Genomic DNA, 19,087 nt, shown 5'->3' on the forward strand with positions numbered 1-19,087 from the left:
TATCAGAGTCCATCAACACCGAACATCAATTTTATCCACTCAAATACGAGATCATTACTGACCAAACTGATGAACAACAGGATGTTGCCATCAACTTGTCCTGGTCGATGTTGGGACACACAGTATTGACAGTTTGCACAGTGCAGTCAGTTGATGCTATGGGAGAAATATTGAAAGGAAATGTAATGTGTGTTTGATGAGGATCACGTGATGTCCTTAGAAAGCTGCAAAAGTAAAAATCATGATGTTTGCATCAAGAAGCAACATGTATTTTATGTTTCATTACAAACACAGAAAATATAATAATTTCATGCTTCTATCTCCAAAAAATGACTAGAGTTGTTTCTCTGGTTGGTATGAAGAAGCTTCAAGTAACAACACTGCAAATGACTCTGTTCTGAGGATTTGGATTGCAGGCACGGTTAAAAAAGATAGCTGATGGGGTTAGATATGTGAACAGCCTGTCTATCTGCAGTTTGACTCCTCTTCCTGTGTGAGTGCTGTGGCTTTGGCTGAACCCAGGTGTGCTTGTGACTTGAAAGAGTCCTGTTTGTAGTGTGAGAGGCCAACTTTAAAACTGCAAAGGGCCTTTTGCATCTTTCAAGTTATTTAGAGCAGTCAAAATGATGTCTTTCCTGAAACTAAACACAAATGTTGTTTTTGAAGTGAGATGATTTCACTTGTTTGAAATGTGGTGTTAAATGTACTTGCAGACCTAATATTTAGCTGTGTATCGTTATTCCACAACTAGACACCTGAAACACACTCTAAAGGTCACATGTGAACTGATTCAACAAAATAAAATGCAGAACTTGATTAGCATTAGAATCTCCATTGGCTTTTGGTTTGACAACATGATGTATGAAGAGGAAAAAAAACATGAATGATTTTATTTCTGTGGTATTTTTGCAAAAGGAAGAACTTTGTCACCATCAGTGCAAATTTTCACACATTACAACCATAGGAACTGATGTAATGCTTGTATATATATAATAGCTGATGCTATGCAGGATCTGTCTTTTCAAAGACATGTAGTGCTAAGAGGGGAGAATGACTTAAGAGGAATAAGTAGAATATCAGTTCTTCAAGAGAGAAGGAAGAACCTGTACAAATATGCTGGAAGAATCAAACATTTGTTTACTTTGTGTAATGAATTGTAAATCCTTCTATGTTGTCTTAAACACAAGTCTGAGAAACCTGACTGGTCTGATGATCTGACACTTATTCTAAGCCACACGTGACTTGAAAAGCAAAGCCACAAGCTGAGCTGACGTCCAACCGCCGCGGTGAATGTGGCCTATTTACAAAGTGTATCTTAAATCCCCAGAGCACCATGAAAAAAAAGAAAGCATGGTAGGAAAGTTGTCAAAAATCAAATGTGCATGTCTGACTCTCTCTGTTATTTTGTTGCAGCAAGTTAAAGGTATCTTTTGTATCTTTGTTTAATCCATACAAAAACATACAAACGGCACATTTTGGGTTTATGGGGGGTTATGTGCCGGACTTGACCAGGCACAGTAATTTCCTGACAGGCAACCAACGGAAACTATCAAACAAACCAGATACAACGTTAATTAGAGGATAGGTGGAATTTGTAACCTTTGGGGAAAGCCAAGCTAGCTGTTTCCCTGTTTCTAGTCTTTATGCTAAGCTAAGCTAACCGCCTGTAGCTGTAGCTTCATATTTACCATACAGACATGAGAGTGGTATCCAACGCAGTAACTCAGCAGAGGAATGTAGGTTAGAGAGCCCTCATTCAGTGGACTAATGCTCAGTCTACGGGCAGAGTTGGCACAACTCAATCCAAGTGGATTAGACTGGCTGAGATTTGAGATGTTCTCTTTTGAATGTTTTCTGGAAAATAAGGAAGAGATTGAGTATTTCTTATTCAGCTGTACAACGCTTCCTGGAGCCAATCCAACCCAATCGCTGAACCTGCGGACACCCGTATTTTTAACTTTAAAAAAAACTAATGATGCGGCGCAATCTTCTCCCTCCGGAAGCTTGTTTGTTTGATGGACAACCCTTGAACATGACTGAGATTATGCAGCCCGGCTTGGATGTACTGTACATATTTGCAGGCTGCACCTCCCCTGTGGGATTATCAGCAGCCAGATTAACTGGAAGCTTCTTTAGAACACAACTGAAAGAAAAGAGAGTCTGTGTGGGAAACTGCACGCAAAGCTCAATATGCAATCCCTCAAATTTATAGAGAGAACCAATGACCACTGTCTATTCTCTGCAGGGGAGTGAATAAAAAGTCTAATCTTGTTTAGTATGCCTGACTAAAGGACTTTTGATGTACCTTTTCCCTGAAAAACATTTCTCTTAATTCAAATTTGCTCACACATAAATAAAGTATACCTGGAGTTCTCAAACCACATGTGATACTGTATAAATCATTTAAAACAGATCTGCTCTGACAAAATAATTGGATTTATAAAAAAGAAAATATTGCACAAAGGCAATTAATACAAAGAAAACACATTCCAATAGTTAAATGGTTTAGAGAGAAATAAGAATGTATTTCCCCATGGATAACACAGAGATGCCCAAACACATCATTATGCTCCGAGGCAAAGTTATGCACTGAACTAAGGAAACAAGGCTGGTCAGACGGAGTGTGTTTTCTTCAGCTGAGTTTAATCAGGCTCCTGTGCTGCGAGCTGCGACTCCACTGAGCAGCTAGGAGGAGCACACTACAAACCCACTGACCTGGTAACACCGTGTACACACACACACACACACTGACACCAGCTCCCACAATAACACAGCAATAAAAAGAAGTCGACCAAGCCCTTCAGAAGTGCACCAGAAAAATGCAAGACCGAGTAACGGGTGGCCTCCATCAGGGGAAAAGACATGACTGGCTCTACATCATATGGGTCTCACTATGTTACGCTGCATGCGTCTGAATGATGTGTTACCATTTTTCTACAATGTTCAGACGCAGATTGCAAATGCAGTGATGACAAGTCAATTCCAGTTCTGTTTCAGCAGTTGTCTTTACTTTTCACACAGTACATACAGTATAGCTTTAACACAAATGCAGGTACTGAGCTTCAATATTTTTCTTTAATTGAAGATAAATAAAATAAATATTTAGTTCATTAAATTGTTTTTATCGCCTCTGAATAACTGCAGCTGCGAGCCATGGATTTGATGCACTATGTAAAGTTATGTTCTGTCTTTTGCTGTCTCCATTATGTGATTTTCTTGGTGTTAGAAGGGTTGTGGTAATACAACACTCATTTTGCTGATTTGCAAACTGGAACACAGTTTTGATGTTTGTGTCGCCGCTTTATAACTATAACAGCTGAGCAATGGAGAAAAACTGTAAAATGCACTATTGATTAGACAGACAGCACAATAACCATCATCACTCAGCTGTAATAGATGTCACATGAATTTAACAATATGCTCACTCAAACTGATTTTCTTGTAAAACAGCTCGTAAAGGTGGTAGATCCTGAGCTGCATCAAGACTTTCATAAATCATTTCAACGAAAGAAGAAAGCAGCTGAAGGAAGGAAGGAGAACAGAAAAGCGCAGAAGGGAAGAAATTTGGCCGTTGTCGGAGAGCAGCATCATACGTGAAAACACACACGATTGTCTCAGAATGATGGATGTGGGTGTCACCTTTCCAAAGTCTCGAACATCGAAGAGATCGAAGGCTTCAAATAAGTCACTTTTCTTCATCCCAAAAACCGCATAGCAAGACGTCAGGAATGTGCGGATGTTCTTCAAGCACAGGAACTGTAAAGGGCAAAAATTGACACTCATCAATTTAGTATCTCCATGTACTGTAGCTCTTGCAGAAATTTTCATTTTCTAGAATCATCACAATCATGATCATTGAATTGCACACAATTCTTTTTACAGAAAAAGACAAAAAAACATGTTTTAGTTTTTACAAATGTTTCTTTTTTGCTGTCATGACAATGTTATCTATTTCTTTACATTTTCTACCCAAAAGTAATATTGACTACCACCACCTGCAAAGTAAGCAAGGGTATGTTCAACCAAATTACAACTGCCCAGGTTTGAGAAGTCTCAAATGCTCACAGCATTGAGAAATTACAAATAAAAACGTTGCTCTTTACAGAAACAGTGTCACAGAAAAAGCTGCTTAAAGTTTTCATTGGAAGTACTTTTTACTGAAGAAATAGTCCCTATGATCATCTGAACGGCTGACAGCATGGCCTGTGAATTATCCAGAGTAGCAGTGACAGTTTCTGGAAAGAGATGTTGCTTTTGAATGTTTTAAATAGAATTTTTCATGCTTTGAGCACCACAAATAAGTACAGGTGTCTCCACTGCAGAAATCTCTGACAGATATCTGCATGGCTAGATTCCACCACGGTGGTGTGGGTTTTTTTGTAATTTGGAAGAACCAACCCCCTAACTCTGTTTCAGCCTTAATAACCTTTATTGACAGTATAATGAGAGCATAGAGAACTTGAAGTCACCTTTATAAAAGTGAAGGTGATCCACGCACACACAGCAAACTGAAAATGAAAACTGAAAGTTTCTCGGTGCAAAATGAAACCACTAAACATGTGCTCTTTTGGTGTCGCTTCCTATTAGGATCTGTGTCTCACTGGGAAGAGCGCAGTCAAATAACTTTCATAAAGACAATGTGCTTATGGTTATGGGTTTGAGTTCAAGGTTGGGGCCACTTATTCTAAAAACACCCAGTGAAGTATTCTAACGTAAACAAGCAGTAAATGGTACCAGCATAATTTGCACATTATTAAGTGATGAGCTGTGGCAGGATTCTTGAGAACAGATAGGCTCCTTTTTATCACGTCAGCTCATCATGGAGACGCCTGTAATCACTCCACCGCCCCCTGGGGCCCTGTTTGTTTGCGGAGGAAGTGCACGAACATGATGGTTTTACACCACCACCAGCCTCATATACTCCAGATTACAGTCACAGTCCTGGTGCAATAAACGCTGCATTCTTGGCTTCACTGATGAAAAACTATAAAGTACGCTCCATAGTTTGCATTAGCACCAAAGGCCTAACATACAGTATGATAAAAATAGCACTTCTGGGCGCATTTTCATCACAGCACACTGCACTCTTGTCCACCAGTCCATTACCTTCATTGATGCCCATGTTTCCATTTCCAAGATCGTAGGTCAGCAGGGCACAATGAAAGGGCCATTTAAAATGTGGAGCCCGCTGACACACATGCCTTTCTCGACCATATTCGGATGGCCTACAGCTGCAGGCTATGGCTATCCATTGTTTGGCACGTTGTGCCCTGGGTTTGCTTTCCCTGTCTGTCAAGAATATAAAAGACGAGTGGACGTGCACTGACAGAGAACATGCTGCAGTCTACAAGACAGAGCACAATCTAATGCCCGGCTAGGAGACTGGCTTTTATTTATTACGGAGGCAAAGTTTTTTTTAAAGAAAATGTGTCATTTTGACAAGATGTCCCCATTTATTTATGAAGTTATTTTTAAAATTAAAAACTTAAAAACGTTTTTTTAATTAAGTCACTTTTAAGGAATCTGTGGTGACACAGCATTTCAATCATACATTTGTGACAACAACTAAAGAAATCTCATCTCTCAAAAACTAACCATGTGAAGTCCAGTAACAAATCTTTTGACCAACTTTTTTTGTGAGTGTGCTTAATATCATGGTCTTATCTATTGATGGGCCCTTTGACCGTAATAGGTTGAGATGAAAAAAAGTGTGTTGGAGATTACTTGGAATCAAATGTGTTCAAAGTGCGACTACATGATGCATTTGTCGTATGTATCATACTTTTAAGAAGGCCAGGTAAAGATCTAATGACATGCAATGTTGCCTGAATGAAGTGCGTACAAGTCGGTACACAGGAAGTCTTGTTCTCATAGTGACATACTGCTGCTGTGACATGAGAATTTCACCCTGGGAATAAATAAAGCTTCTCTCTAGCTATCTATTAAGTTATTATATTTTCTTTTCTTTCATTAAACCTTTATTTAACCACTGAGATGAAAAAAATAAATAAATAAACATCTTCTTCAAGAGCGTCCTGGCCAAAATAGATTTCTTGAATAGAAATGTGTAGTTAATGAGCCTTTTGAGAAATGACAAAAGTCCCCTAATGGCTAACTACTTATAAGACTTCATACTCAGTACGCAAACTGCAAGCTGCTGCACACATAGTAAAAGTTCCCTAACTAATGGGTGGATCAAAGCCAGGATTTTATCAGGCCTCTCCAGTGGCAGAGGGAAGAATTATGGGTAAAGAGAGGTCAAGCTTTGGGCCATTCCTTTGGGTTTTACAGGCTGAGGGAAATTCAGCGTAAAAGAGTTTCAATTGCTTAAAGTACAATTTATTTTTAAAAAATGCAGACATTTAGAAGAGTACACAATGAATCAGTTTGGATCACTTATCATGTTTAGAATAAATAAACTGATGAAGACGTGTCCACATCAGATGATAATCTCCAAATGAGTCTGTCTCTCTGTGGCCTTATTTTCTAAAATGTTTACAGTGACACAGTGCTAGAAGAGAAAGGGTGTGCTCTGTGTTCCCAAACTCTGGACCTGAACATCATGTTGTCTGTGACAAATACGTCTGCAACCGTCTGTGTTGTTGCCTGCAGGTGTTTTAACAAAACACAAATCTTAATGATGTGTTCACATAGATTGTACTTGTTTTGTGGTGGTGTGTTTAGAGACCTTATGTCTCTATATTAGTATTTTTTTTATCTCCTACAGTCATTTCTTTAAAAGCAACTGCCAACTTGTGACTGTAAGTCTACCAAATTCATGCCTGCCACAACACAATGACTTGGTTTCTTCCACTAACCGATTGACCTGAAGCAGTTTTGCACAAATTACAACTACAAGTTGCTCTGAAAGCAGCGCAGAAGTGCTCGGTCCTACCTGTGACATCTGTGGCCGGAGATTGATCTCCTTCAGGTTGATGGTGTGAGGTCTCAAGTTGTTCAGAAGCTGACACAGCAGCACCCCGTCCCGCAGGGTTTGCGCCAGGTCGAACACCTGCGCCGTGTCCGCGGTCACTCTGTGGTTCGCGGGCAGCACGTTGCAGCTGATCAGCCACATCGCGCACTGCCTCCAGTACTCCATGTCGTCGGAGAGCGGTGAAAAGAGCAGGTTATTGCCAAATGTAAAAACTTTGTCCGTATTTTAAGCCTGTGCACGGCATGATAGCTGTGCTCAACGCCGTCCGCTCGTCTCTCCAAACTCCAGCACCGCCTCTGGAGGGCAGAGGGAGCCGCTGCAGCTTATGAGCGCTGCACAGAGCCACAGCTGGGGCAGGCTGCCGTGAAACCCCCCTCTGACCGTGTCAACTTCCCCTTCCTTCTTCTGACATATTTCCACAGAGGTGGTCGTAACTGTTATATTTCCTTTTTACTTATGAAATGAGTGGCCTGTTTATGCACCTGCAGAATCTAATGAAACATGTCCTGCACAATCTTTGTGAAGCTTCTCGTGTTTTTTGACACGTCAGAAAGGTGTTGAATCAACGTTGGTTATTTCTGAGGCTGTTTCTGCTGTAATTTGAAGTGACAGATGTTTCTCATGACCACCACCATTGATATGCATGCAAATAATAACCTGATTAGACTTTAAATACGAAGTTCCAGCTGTTGACAGCAAGTAAAACTATAATTTCACATTCACGTGTATGGCTGGGTTTAATTTTATCTATAAGGCTGCAACTAATGATTATTTACGTCATCAATTAATCTGTAGACTAATATTTAAATTAATTCTGAAGGAGTGCTTAGTCTATAAACTCAGAAAATAGTAAAGAGTATGCCCATCACATGTTCCAGAGCCCAAGGTGGCATCTTCAAATTACTGCCAAATTGTCTGACAAACATCCAAAACAAAAGATATTCCATTTATAATGATATAAAAATAGCAAATCCTGACATTTGGGAAGATGTAACCAGCTACTATTTGTCATTTTGGTTGTGATTGATTATTAAAGTTGGCAATTAGCAATCAATTAATCAACTAACATCAGCAATTATTCTATCACTCACATACAGTGTAGCCTATCTATTATATAAGGAAACGTGCTAGTAGTAATCCTTTTCCCTCACAGTCTCCAACTCTCAGCTGACATTCCATGTGGATTAAAACAGCTTTGACAGGTGACTTTAATCGGATGTCTTTGTGGGGCATACGCCGGGAAGCTGTCAATATAGTCATAAATTAAACCAGATAGAAACAAATCAAGGGATCTTATAGAGGCAGAGAGAAGGACATCCTCCTGCCATGGGATTTACTGTAGATCACTGTCATTAAACCCATGACATAAACACAGGAAGGAAGCTGAGGGATCCCATCTTGTTTTACCCAGAGTGATGGAGCCAGATGTTTCCTTAGACACTGAGCTGGCTCATAACTTTCAACTTGTATAAGAGTAAGTAGGTTAAGAAGGAAAACTTGCTCTCTTGATTACTTAAATACAAGAAATAATACAATACAAATACCCACTGAATAGCACACATCCGATACTGTCCACAATATCAGATGATTTCCCTGAAAATAAATTGAGGACAACAACCCAGTCTGTCTCTGCCATAGCATATATTCATGGTTAATGCCCTCTTATAGTTGTAAAACACATAAGAGTACTTCTTGCACAAACACCATACAAATACCACCATATGCCGACACCTAATCATGTTGTGAAATGTCCCATAGCTGAGGTTAAATAAGAACTGGTTAATTGGACATTACTAATAGAAGGTAGGACAAATTTAGCAATGAAGTTAGAAGAGTCTCACTTGAAAGAAATGAATTCTGATTGAACAAAATCAGGGTTGAATTACCAGCTGGGAAAAACTCAGAGTGAGATCAGCTCAATTTTGCCCCGGGGGGCCCTAACAGATTAATCTGGCCATGAGGAAAATATATTCACAAAAGATATATTTATGTCAAAAGTATTTAAAGATAATTTAAAAATCATTATTTTTATATTAACAATGGATCAAATTACTATGTGTAATATGAAAGTGCTTGCTTGAACTTAAGTTTAGTGAGTTTCAGGTCCCTGTTTTTTTGAGGCCTGTTTTTGTTCAGTCTCACAGCTCTCATCAACTCCTGCATCAGGCAACTGTTTTCAGAAAAAGAGACTAATGGCAGACAGACACAGTTAGTAACTAGCTGGTGAACATAGTGGAGCCTTTAGAAGATAAAGAGCCAGGTGCTTCGCTCAGGAGTTGGTGGAGACAAAAACAGAGCTAAAAGGAGAGTGAATATTGGACATTGTCAGAAACACAACTCCACATGGATGCTCACATTACTCCGTATTTGCTGTTTGCCATACCAACTTTATAAGGTGATCAGATGTCGACGTTGTATTTGCAAGATGATTTTTTCCCCCTATTTTATGTTAAGTTTTTTTTTTTAACTTATCTTCTAACAGCAAAATCACAATTCTTCTGATTATGCACATATATTTCTTTTTTATTTCACACTTGCTTTGGCAATGTAAGTGTCTGTTTTCCATGCCCATAAAGTTGCCTATGCCTAAATCACCATACACATTGCTCAGAGAATGAGAGGGGCTCAGCAAAATGAATTAAATAAATAATAAGCCATTTAGTGTCAATAAGCCAAGTGACACTCAAAGACGGATTAATGTGGAATTTGTTCAGTTATTTAAAATAAGTCACGCTACCACACTAATATAGACACATATAAAAATACTCATATATTTCTGAATATGTATTATTATTATTGTTATTATTATTATTATTATTATTATTAGGCCTCCCGTTTCTCTTCTGTAAACTTCCGGAGAAAAAAAAACGCAGCGAGCACGACACCGGAAATGGAACCACAAAAAAAAAAAAAAAAAAAAAAGAAGCTGAACCGTCAAAACATAAACAGAGCAGTCAACCTTGTATGGACGCAGCAAGCTTGCTTTACAGTCTGTCTTTTACTAAAAGCTTTATGCACGCGTTCCTAATGTCGTGTGTTAACTGTCAGATAATTCTTAGTCGAGGTACTTAGCTCAATTGCTAAGCAGTGAGGTGGAGAAAATAAATCTGCAATAAAGATTAGGACTAAACTAAGAAGTACGCCTCGTCGGGCCTTCGAGTAGAGGTAACGTTAGCTATGCTAGTTAGCCACTACAAGCAATGTTAGCTAGCTGCTTGCTCGCTTCTTTTTTTTTGACACCCAGCTGTTTGGTTGTTAAGCGAGGCTGACACTTGTGTTTTAGTTTCGATATGTGTTAGCCTCACACAGACTAGTTAGCATTAGCTCCCGTTAACAACAGTGTCAGGTAGTCGAGCACTGCAGAGGACAATGCACTAGTAAACACCACGAAGCAAAATCGGGCATTAGTCAGGCCTGTGAGCGAGCTAGCAAATCGAGTTAGTTTGTTTATGTCGCCACAGGCAGCGGTAGATAGGTGGTGAAATTAGCCAGGCTGTCAGTTTGGAAGCTACGGAGCTAACAGGTAACTTGTGTCTCACGGCACCCGGTGCGGCGTCGGTTGTTGACAACAGTTCAGAGAGTGCAAGCAATGATGTCGGCTTACCTATGCATACAAGTTGTCTGTTAATGTCAGCCCTTGTAACTTTGGTTAAATAAACAACCTGAATATTGTTTTTGTGTGTGACACCCAAAGGTTCTCCCTCGGGTCGACGCAGGACAAAGGAGACAGAATGGCTGAAGCTGACGGCAAATCCACTGTGCTTAACGGTAAAGGATCAGTGCTAGAAAGTAACTGACCATTTATTTATACTGACAATAGCCGTGCGAGCTGTCATTCTCCTTGGCGCTGACAGTTAACCAGAGGACATGTTTGGTTTTACTAGGTGGCTCTGAGGAAAAAGAATCTGGAGAAGATCAACAAAAGGAAGGAGATGCCTCTGGAAACAAAGAGGGACAAACACAGCCGTCCTCTCAAGATGGTAACCCCCATTCTTGTAGTTTAACAGCTCCTCAGAAAGTTTATGCTGCAAACATTTTTTGGTATGGTAGAAACTTTGCTTAAATACATTTTTAATTATGCTAAAATTTTAAATGCATATATCTTTACTGCCAGGATACTTTGCTATTTCCCACATTGTTGGAGTTTCATTTTCTCTCATTTTTTGCAGCCTAATAGTAGAATTTGTGCAGCAGTTGTACACCCTTGACTTGTTGAATCTCACAATGAGACAGCAATGTATTAAGCTTATCCTCCATGGCTTTGGCTTTTCTACAGCTCCCAAAGAAGCAGGAGAGGCATCTGGAGACAAGCCTATGCCAGATGCGGAGGGAGAGACGGGGGCAAACAGAGAGGGAGAGGAGGAAGAAGACACAGACAGTATGGATGGCAGCGGTCTTTACTCCCTGACCGAAGATGGTGAAAGAGAGAGTGAGGGGGGCAGACGGGAGAGAGCAAAGGAAAAAGATGGCGGGAAAAGGGCAGCTAGAAAGAGGAATAGACCTGGCGGCGGCACTAATCACTCCACCAGTTCAGATGAGGAGGAGGATGACGACGAAGAAGAAGAACAGAAAGATGATGATGAAGACGATAATGAAGCTATGGAGGCGTGGCTGGGAGCAGAGCTCCGTGACCTGCGTGGTCCTGTGTGGCGGGCGGTACCCTCACTGCGCTTCAGGGAGATCGGCAGGGACTCGCACCAGTTTGTGAGGCGTGTGTGTGGAGCCCGGGGTTTGGTACAGAGGCTGGAGCTCCAGGGCCGACTGGAGAGGCACACGGGCTGCGTCAACACATTGCACTTCAACCCCTCGGGCACACGCCTGGCTTCAGGCAGCGATGACCTGCGAGTAGTGATCTGGGACTGGGCTGTCCGCCGCGCTGAGCTGGAATTTGACAGCGGCCACAAGAGCAATGTCTTTCAGGTAAGGGAAAACAAAAATCTGTCTCTTGAGAGCAAAGAAGCAGATGGATTAAGGACTAGAGTTGATTAACGCTAAGAGGAATTTAACCAAAGGCAAAGAAAATTGTATATTTTGATTTAACAATGAGGGTTAGGGTTAGGTTATTATTTCATATAAATCAATAGTAAATGATAAATCTTGCAAGACAAGAGACTAGACACAGAATGAAGTGACTGAGTGAGTGACTAATCAAAGTGTCTTAATGTACACAGGCAAAGTTCCTGCCTCACAGTGGAGACTCAACCTTGGCCATGTGTGCTCGAGACGGTCAGATCAGAGTGGCTGAGCTCTCGGCCACGCAGCGCTGCAAGAACACCAAACGGGTAGCACAGCATAAAGGGGCAGCACACAAGGTGAGTGTTTGTACTGTACCTGTGAATGTAAGTGTTAAGGTGTTTGTGCCATAAATTGCAGCTGTGGTAAATACATGTATGACTCTGATAGCCTGATGATTAAGAAGTCTCCTGTCTGTGTGTTTTTTTTTTTTTCTACCTATTTCTTTCCAGCTGGCCCTTGAACCAGATTCTCCTTGCTCCTTTCTGTCCGCCGGAGAGGATGCTGTGGTGTTTGGTATTGACCTGCGTCTAGACCGTCCCGCCAAGTGAGTGATGCGATTATTAAAGTTTACCAAGGGTAAATTTAGTCACCTCAGGAATGAGATTTTCTGTAGAATTTCTAAACTGACTGGCTTGGGCAAGAGATGGATAAAATATCATAGACAACGACACAATACACTCATAATGTTTGATTTCTGTTGCAACAGTCCAGGGTATTGATACAACTGTGTCCTTTTTAGGTCATAGTTTGTAGTGTTGTTGTGTCGTTTTCCTGTGTTTATCATATGTCATTAATGATTTGTAAAACTTTCCCCCTTGCCAGAGTTAATATCTGTTTTTTCTTTGTGTTTCTTTACTTTTGTGTGGCAGTAAACTGGTGGTTGTAAAGGAGGGTGATAAAAAAGTAGGGCTGTACACCATCTTTGTCAACCCAGCAAAGACACACCACTTTGCTGTGGGCGGAAGAGATCAGTATGTGAGGTATGAACCAGGTTGTAGTTCTTGTGCTGATTATTTCACGAATAATGTAAATTGGGATGCAATGGAAATAGCAATAATATTTGATATTGTTGCTTACCTTAGATGTCACGTCTTCATTATTTTGTCTTCTCCTTATCCTCTTTAGGATCTATGACCAGAGGAAGATTAATGAGAATGACAACAATGGGGTACTGAAAAAGTTTTGTCCTTCACATCTGGTATCCAGTGAGTCCAAAACCAACATAACCTGCCTTGTGTATAGTCACGATGGCACAGGTAAGAAAACTTACACAATGAAAACATTTAAAGAAAAATGTAATGTTTAAAGTACTATGTTATCTCACATTTCCCTTACATAATCATAAGCACAGCAAAAATAAAGACATGGAACAGTTTGCATGCAGTATGTATGGAAATCATTTAATATCCCTATGGCATGACCTAATTTTCTAGCAATCTCCATAATCCTGTCTCACATTTGATTGTCCTTAATTTCTCATTCTGTTGTGTTTTAGAAATGTACTGAAAATACTGAGCCCTAAACTTTATGCTTGCTTGATTCATTGTCTTAAAATGCCCAAACTTCTTCGCCTTCCTGATGCAACCACAATGCAATACCAGTGATGCCCAAACAGAATGAGGTCTATTCTCCCTGAATAAAAAGCATTAGTATGCTCTCATCTTTGCAGAACACCAATAAGTTCAGGTTTAGTGCCAGTTGCAGGAATTTACTTGCATCCAATGAATGTCTATTTTCCTGAGCTCAACAACTTAGCTGAGCTTGTCTGAATCATCTCCGTATGATAGAAAGCCCAGGCCAGATTCTGCCTTTATGGCATTAAAGGAAATTAAACAAATGAGTGTTTGACTCCTTTTGTCTGTGCAGAGCTCCTGGCCAGTTACAATGACGAAGACATCTACTTGTTTGACTCCAACCACAGTGATGGGGCTGACTATCGCAGGAGATACAAGGGACACCGCAATAATGCCACAGGTGTTAAATTCAGTTCCAAATAATCCAATTTATCAGCTATCGCCCAACTTCACGAGCATTTGGCTGACAACTGATCATTCGTCTTGCTGTTACAAACTCTTGTTGTGTATTTATGGGGTAATTTTTCCTGAACGTATTCTGCAGGACTGTACGGAGCTTCTGGTTAGCACACAGGCTGACGCTGTATCGTCCTATCTCATCTTCTTTCTCACAGTGAAGGGGGTGAACTTCTACGGGCCATCCAGTGAGTTTGTGGTCAGTGGCAGTGACTGCGGACACATCTACCTGTGGGACAAGTACTCTGCTCGCATTGTCCAGTTTATGGAGGGAGACAGAGGAGGAGTGGTGAGTCAAAGAGAGGGAGAATAACATATTTTTGTTGGTTCGAAGATAGGCTGTACAAACACATTGATGGTTGGGAGTGTTTCTTCTGTAATCTCTTTGTCTTAGTGGTGATTACCCAGTATTTGTTTTCAGTTGCAGCAAAGTACTATTTTTAATATTTTATTGTGATGAAAATACACTTGGCCTATGTACTGGTTTTACTTAATAAAGGTGTTGTCTGTTGTATATTTTCTTTAACAGTAGAGTTGGCTTTTTTGGAATATTCTCTGTAAAATCTCCCTACATCTTCATGCTATCATCTACCCTCAGGTGAACTGTTTGGAGCCACATCCCCACCTGCCAGGTATGGCCACCAGTGGGCTGGACCACGACATCAAACTGTGGGCCCCCACAGCTGAAAGCCCCACAGGACTGAAGGGTCTGAAAGAGGTATTCTATTCTGGTCTTATTTTGGCCATCATTCTATTCTAGTTGTGGTACCATTTTACCCACTTCTCTCTAGAGATGCAGGAGGATGCAGCTTTACAACAGAGTCTGTGTGATATCACAACATAGGTGGACCAGACAGATATTTAACAAGTCCCGGAAAAGTAATGGAATTTGTGTCAGGGACATGTTTGCTGTGCATGCCTGCTCTTCTCCCCACATTCACACCTTTAATTAACGATTGGTTGTGTTTGTCAAGGTGATGAAGAAAAACAAGCGGGAGCGCGATGAAGACAGCGTGCGCCACGGTGACCAGTACGACACCCAGCTGCTGTGGTTCCTCATGAGACACATGAGGAACAGACGGCCCGCGAGGGTGAGCTCTCAAACACTACAACAAACCTAGGAAACATTAGTCATCTTTTGGGGTGTGGAGTTTAAAAGGTGTGGGCATTTACCAAGCAGGCAAGGCCCAACAAAAAGATCCTTTTGGTTGCATTATGGGAAATGTAGGATCCAGCGTTTTCCCTCTGTTTTATAGAAATGTAACAAATTGCTGTTCCCCTGAAATAGTATGTCAGATGCACATGGTATTACACTTGGATGATTTAATAATTTAAATGTACAAAAAAGAAAAATTTTGCAAATATTTTATTAGGATGGAAATGTACATTTTAGGCCTCAGGGATACACACACTGTATTTCGATGAGACAAAATGTAAAAAACTTTTGTTTGTTTACAAGAAAACTCCACAGGACACCTTTAGGGAATGTGTGTCATGCATTTATTTACTTACTACTACTTTTACTATGCATGTAAATACTAAAATACAGGCCCTTCAGCCCTTTTTATGATAGAAAAGTTGTCACTGAATCAAACCTGTCAATAGATAATTCACCCAAGTACGTTTATTGAGCATGTTGGATCTATTGTTTGTCAAGAAGGCAACATGAACATGACAATTTGTTAACCCTTTGGTCACCTGGAGGCAGAAAGAAAATGTAGAAAAATTGTCAGTTTGGATCGAAATAGTGTCCTTACTTTTCTGTGTTCTCCTCTTATTCGTCTCGGTACAGGCCCGTCGTGAGGGCGCAGACGCAGACACAGATGAGTCCTGGAGCTCTCCAGATTCCTCTGATGAAGAGGAAGGAGGTCCAGACCACGTCCAGTGCATGTCCTCCTGAGCCACACACATACATACTTAGACACAGACACATACACACACACACACACACACACACACACACACACACACACGCATACATACATACATACACACTTTATTGCCCTTGAATTGATGCACATAGGCAAGCACTATTGACACACTGGCACACTCAAACACTGACGAGCCACAGATTTGGGTTGTTGTTATTTTTTTACACATACAAACTCAGACAGATAAACACACACATTTACTTAAACATAGTGTTGAAGCAGAGTGACAGAGATGCTTAACGCCTGGTTTCCCAGCAGTTGTGAGTGTGCAAATGGCAACTACAGACTGCATACACTCTTTCAGAATCCTTATTTTTGAGAATTGTACAAAGAGGTTTAGTGAGTGCTTACATCCCTATAAACCACTTGGAGGTCCCTGCTAGTCCATACATTACCTGTGCGCTCTGCCTAGCCCCAGAACAATGTACTGTGCGTGTATGGAAACAAGCACCTCCTCTTTAGGCACCCTGTAGGAAGCTATACATCACCAGCACCCCCCCCCCTCTCTCTCTTGGTAACAAACCTCTTGCTCTCGATCTTTCTGTGCTGATGAGGAGGGGTTCAGCAGGGAGGAAGAGCGTAGAATTGCACCCTCAAACCATCCCCTAAATGTGACTTCCTTTTTAAGATTTGAACTTCATGGAAGGAAACCCCAGTGACCCTCACTGCATCGCCCCAGTCTCGTACTGATTTGTGGCCCCCGAGCTTGTGCAGCTAGTTGCATTTATCTCACGTTTTCTCTCCGAGGACTACTAAATCTCTACATGCTGCGTCTCCCTACATGCTGCCCTCAGCTACTCCCACTCCTCCTCTTTCCACCACCCCCACCCTCACTACTGTGTGCACTTTGAATCAGGGATGCTTTAGTTTGAGACACAGACAAAGCGTGCACTGAGTGTGTGATTTTTGGGGGGAAGAGCTGTTGTCTTGTATCTCTCATTGGAAAACCCACAGTGAAGTTCAGTGTATTTCTTCAGAGTTTTTGAGTGGGGGGGATATTTTGCACTTAAGCGTTTCTTGACAAAGGAAGAGGATTCTTTTGCTTGCACCAGCCTTTCCTCCTCCTCCTCCTTCCTGTTCTTCCTCCCTCACTCTCCATCCTGACACCCGTCTTTGACAGAAAATCTTCAGTTCACCTCTCGCAGTAAACATGACAATACAGAGTTAGATGGTGATCAGCATGTGCATTGGATAAAAGGACTGCTGTTGGGCTCTGTTGGGGAACTGTGTTATTTTAAAGAGCCAGAACAGACCTGGATCAAATCTCAATTGAAAGACTGCCTATGTGCCAATCGAGATTGGAGTAATAAAGGACTCCACTTGTCCACGTGGTTCCTTAAAATCCTTCCGTGATGCTAACAGTCTCAAATCAATTGCTGAGTAACATTTTTCAGACAAACATTTGAACCAGGTCGTGCGATTGCAGCCAGCACACGGCTTGTGAGGAAACTTGTGTCTGTGCTGTATTGACATTGGCTCAAAGAGGAGGATGGGGGGGCGGGCGGTAGGGTCAATATGCTTGCCAGTCATTTGTTGTGTGAGAGCGATAAAGTCCAGCTTTTCTCATTTTCTATGAGAACTCTAGTTAGTTGAATTTATATGTACATATATAAATATATATTAAAACTGTAAAAAAAAAAAAAAAATCAACTTTAGCAAATGCTGTTTGACTTCAAAAAAGAAAAAAAAAAAGATGTCAAAACATTTGATTGGTATTGATGCAGAGGTTTATATTCTATATGAGGACAAAGTACTTTTAAAATCCAGAGAAAAAAAGGTTGACTTGAGGCACCATTTTTGTTCAGTTTTTCCTTTTATGAATGGCACCCCTCTGTTATGAACAGAACTGCCGTCATGTCAAGTATTACCGTTTTGATTCTCTTTCTTGTTCAAGAAAAAAAAAAAGAAGTATTTCCTTTCTAAATCTTAATCCATCATTTGAGACGGTTATATCCAGATTTTCCCACTGGCTATTTTTGGCATCTTGTATACATAATAAGGCTTTTGATGAACAATTTTTTTTCCACCACTGCCTAATATTGTGTTCTACCAGTTCAGTTGGAAATATGTACGATTCGTGCAATAAACAAAAAGACAGTGCTCTTGATGTTGTCATTTCATGGTCTCATTCGGTGTTGTATTGTTGTAACATACTGTATGAAGTGGCCATAAGAGGTCATTAGGTTTTGCAGGCTGCTGTCTTTAGATTAATGCAAGTGATGGATGTTCTGTGCCAATATTTGTTAATTTTTCAAAGAGGCACTCCTTCGTTTTCTTATTGTACTTCCATTAAGTTGGAGAAAGATTTAAAAAAGAATCGTCAAAATCCGTGCTGCAGAATCTTAATTGTCTCAACTTTAATCTCAAGTTTAGGTCAAGCCCCAAAGACACTATCCTACATTTCCCATAATCCAACACAACAGCGTCTTTCCTGAGACCATCCACTTCCAGTTTGTAATACAGGCTGTCTATTAAAAAAGATAGTCTCAAACCGAAATAACTGACAATGCCATCATCAGGGTTATTTTCTCCACCAGAGCCACAGGAAACATTATACACCTGTTGCATTATACAATAACTTTATACAATTGAATAGTACTCTGTAAAACTGGTGGAGTGCCATTTTAAATCTGTCCCATTTTTATGCCAAAAGGTGACAAGGAGTGACCAAGTGCTCTAAAAGTGGATACTTACTAATTAAAATCTGGTGTTTGATCAGCATGGTCCTGATTTACAAGTTTAACGCTAATCCCGCAGCGCTACCACTACAGTATATTTCCAATTTTACCATCTCAGGATCACCATTAGGACTCTTTAAGTTTTTTGTAAGATTTTACTAAGATTAATGGACTGAGTGACTTCTCCTGAGTAACTTCTTCAAATGGAGTATTTGGTCTATAGGATGTTATGTCTTATTTCAAGCATATGAAACAAAAAATAAGATATTTTGTATAGCAGACCTAGTTTTAAGACATTTGTCCTGTCAGTGAGATGCACAGGTTTAAATAATTTGTTTAGGTGTTTCAGTTTTAGGGTCCCCCTACTGTTCATGTTGGCTCACTGTCACAAGGTCATGGCTTACTGGGATTCTTGAGTAAAGTGGAGTCATTGTGCTGTTCCTACAATGGTAAGTCACAATGTTTGCTGTGGAAAAGTACTATTGTATTAAGGGATGT

General features: G+C 40.6%; 2 protein-coding genes across 2 annotated transcripts in view; one reads left to right on the plus strand and one right to left on the minus strand.

Annotated features, from left to right (window-relative positions):
- Positions 1-7,188, minus strand: part of LOC139296204 (guanine nucleotide exchange factor VAV3-like) — a 44,161-nt gene extending 36,973 nt beyond the window's left edge. The window contains exons 1-2 of the mRNA XM_070918551.1: positions 6,896-7,188; positions 3,640-3,756 (exon numbers count right to left, since the gene is read on the minus strand). Of these exons, the coding sequence (XP_070774652.1) occupies positions 3,640-3,756; positions 6,896-7,099 (321 nt within the window). The 5' untranslated portion in view covers positions 7,100-7,188. The remainder of the gene's footprint in view (positions 1-3,639; positions 3,757-6,895) is intronic.
- A 2,723-nt stretch (positions 7,189-9,911) lies between these two features.
- Positions 9,912-18,018, plus strand: dcaf8 (DDB1 and CUL4 associated factor 8). The gene is made up of 13 exons (XM_070918520.1): positions 9,912-10,099; positions 10,629-10,702; positions 10,819-10,914; positions 11,211-11,854; positions 12,106-12,246; positions 12,400-12,494; positions 12,820-12,930; positions 13,076-13,206; positions 13,817-13,924; positions 14,139-14,269; positions 14,579-14,698; positions 14,955-15,071; positions 15,773-18,018. Exons 2-13 carry the CDS (start codon positions 10,666-10,668, stop codon positions 15,878-15,880), a joined length of 1,839 nt encoding a protein of 612 aa, XP_070774621.1. The 5' UTR covers positions 9,912-10,099; positions 10,629-10,665; the 3' UTR covers positions 15,881-18,018.
- Positions 18,019-19,087: the final 1,069 nt, after the last annotated feature.

This window comes from Enoplosus armatus, chromosome 14, assembly GCF_043641665.1.
Source record: "Enoplosus armatus isolate fEnoArm2 chromosome 14, fEnoArm2.hap1, whole genome shotgun sequence".
Taxonomy (NCBI): domain Eukaryota; kingdom Metazoa; phylum Chordata; class Actinopteri; order Centrarchiformes; family Enoplosidae; genus Enoplosus; species Enoplosus armatus.

What these genes read in the sequence shown, in the direction of transcription:
- dcaf8 (XM_070918520.1), top strand. Translation starts at nt 10,666, where the DNA reads ATGGCTGAAGCTGACGGCAAATCCACTGTGCTTAACG. An exon ending in CAAATCCACTGTGCTTAACG is followed by an intron (nt 10,703 to 10,818) that starts GTAAAGGATCAG and finishes TGGTTTTACTAG; the next exon opens with GTGGCTCTGAGGAAAAAGAA. An exon ending in GTATAGTCACGATGGCACAG is followed by an intron (nt 13,207 to 13,816) that starts GTAAGAAAACTT and finishes TTGTCTGTGCAG; the next exon opens with AGCTCCTGGCCAGTTACAAT.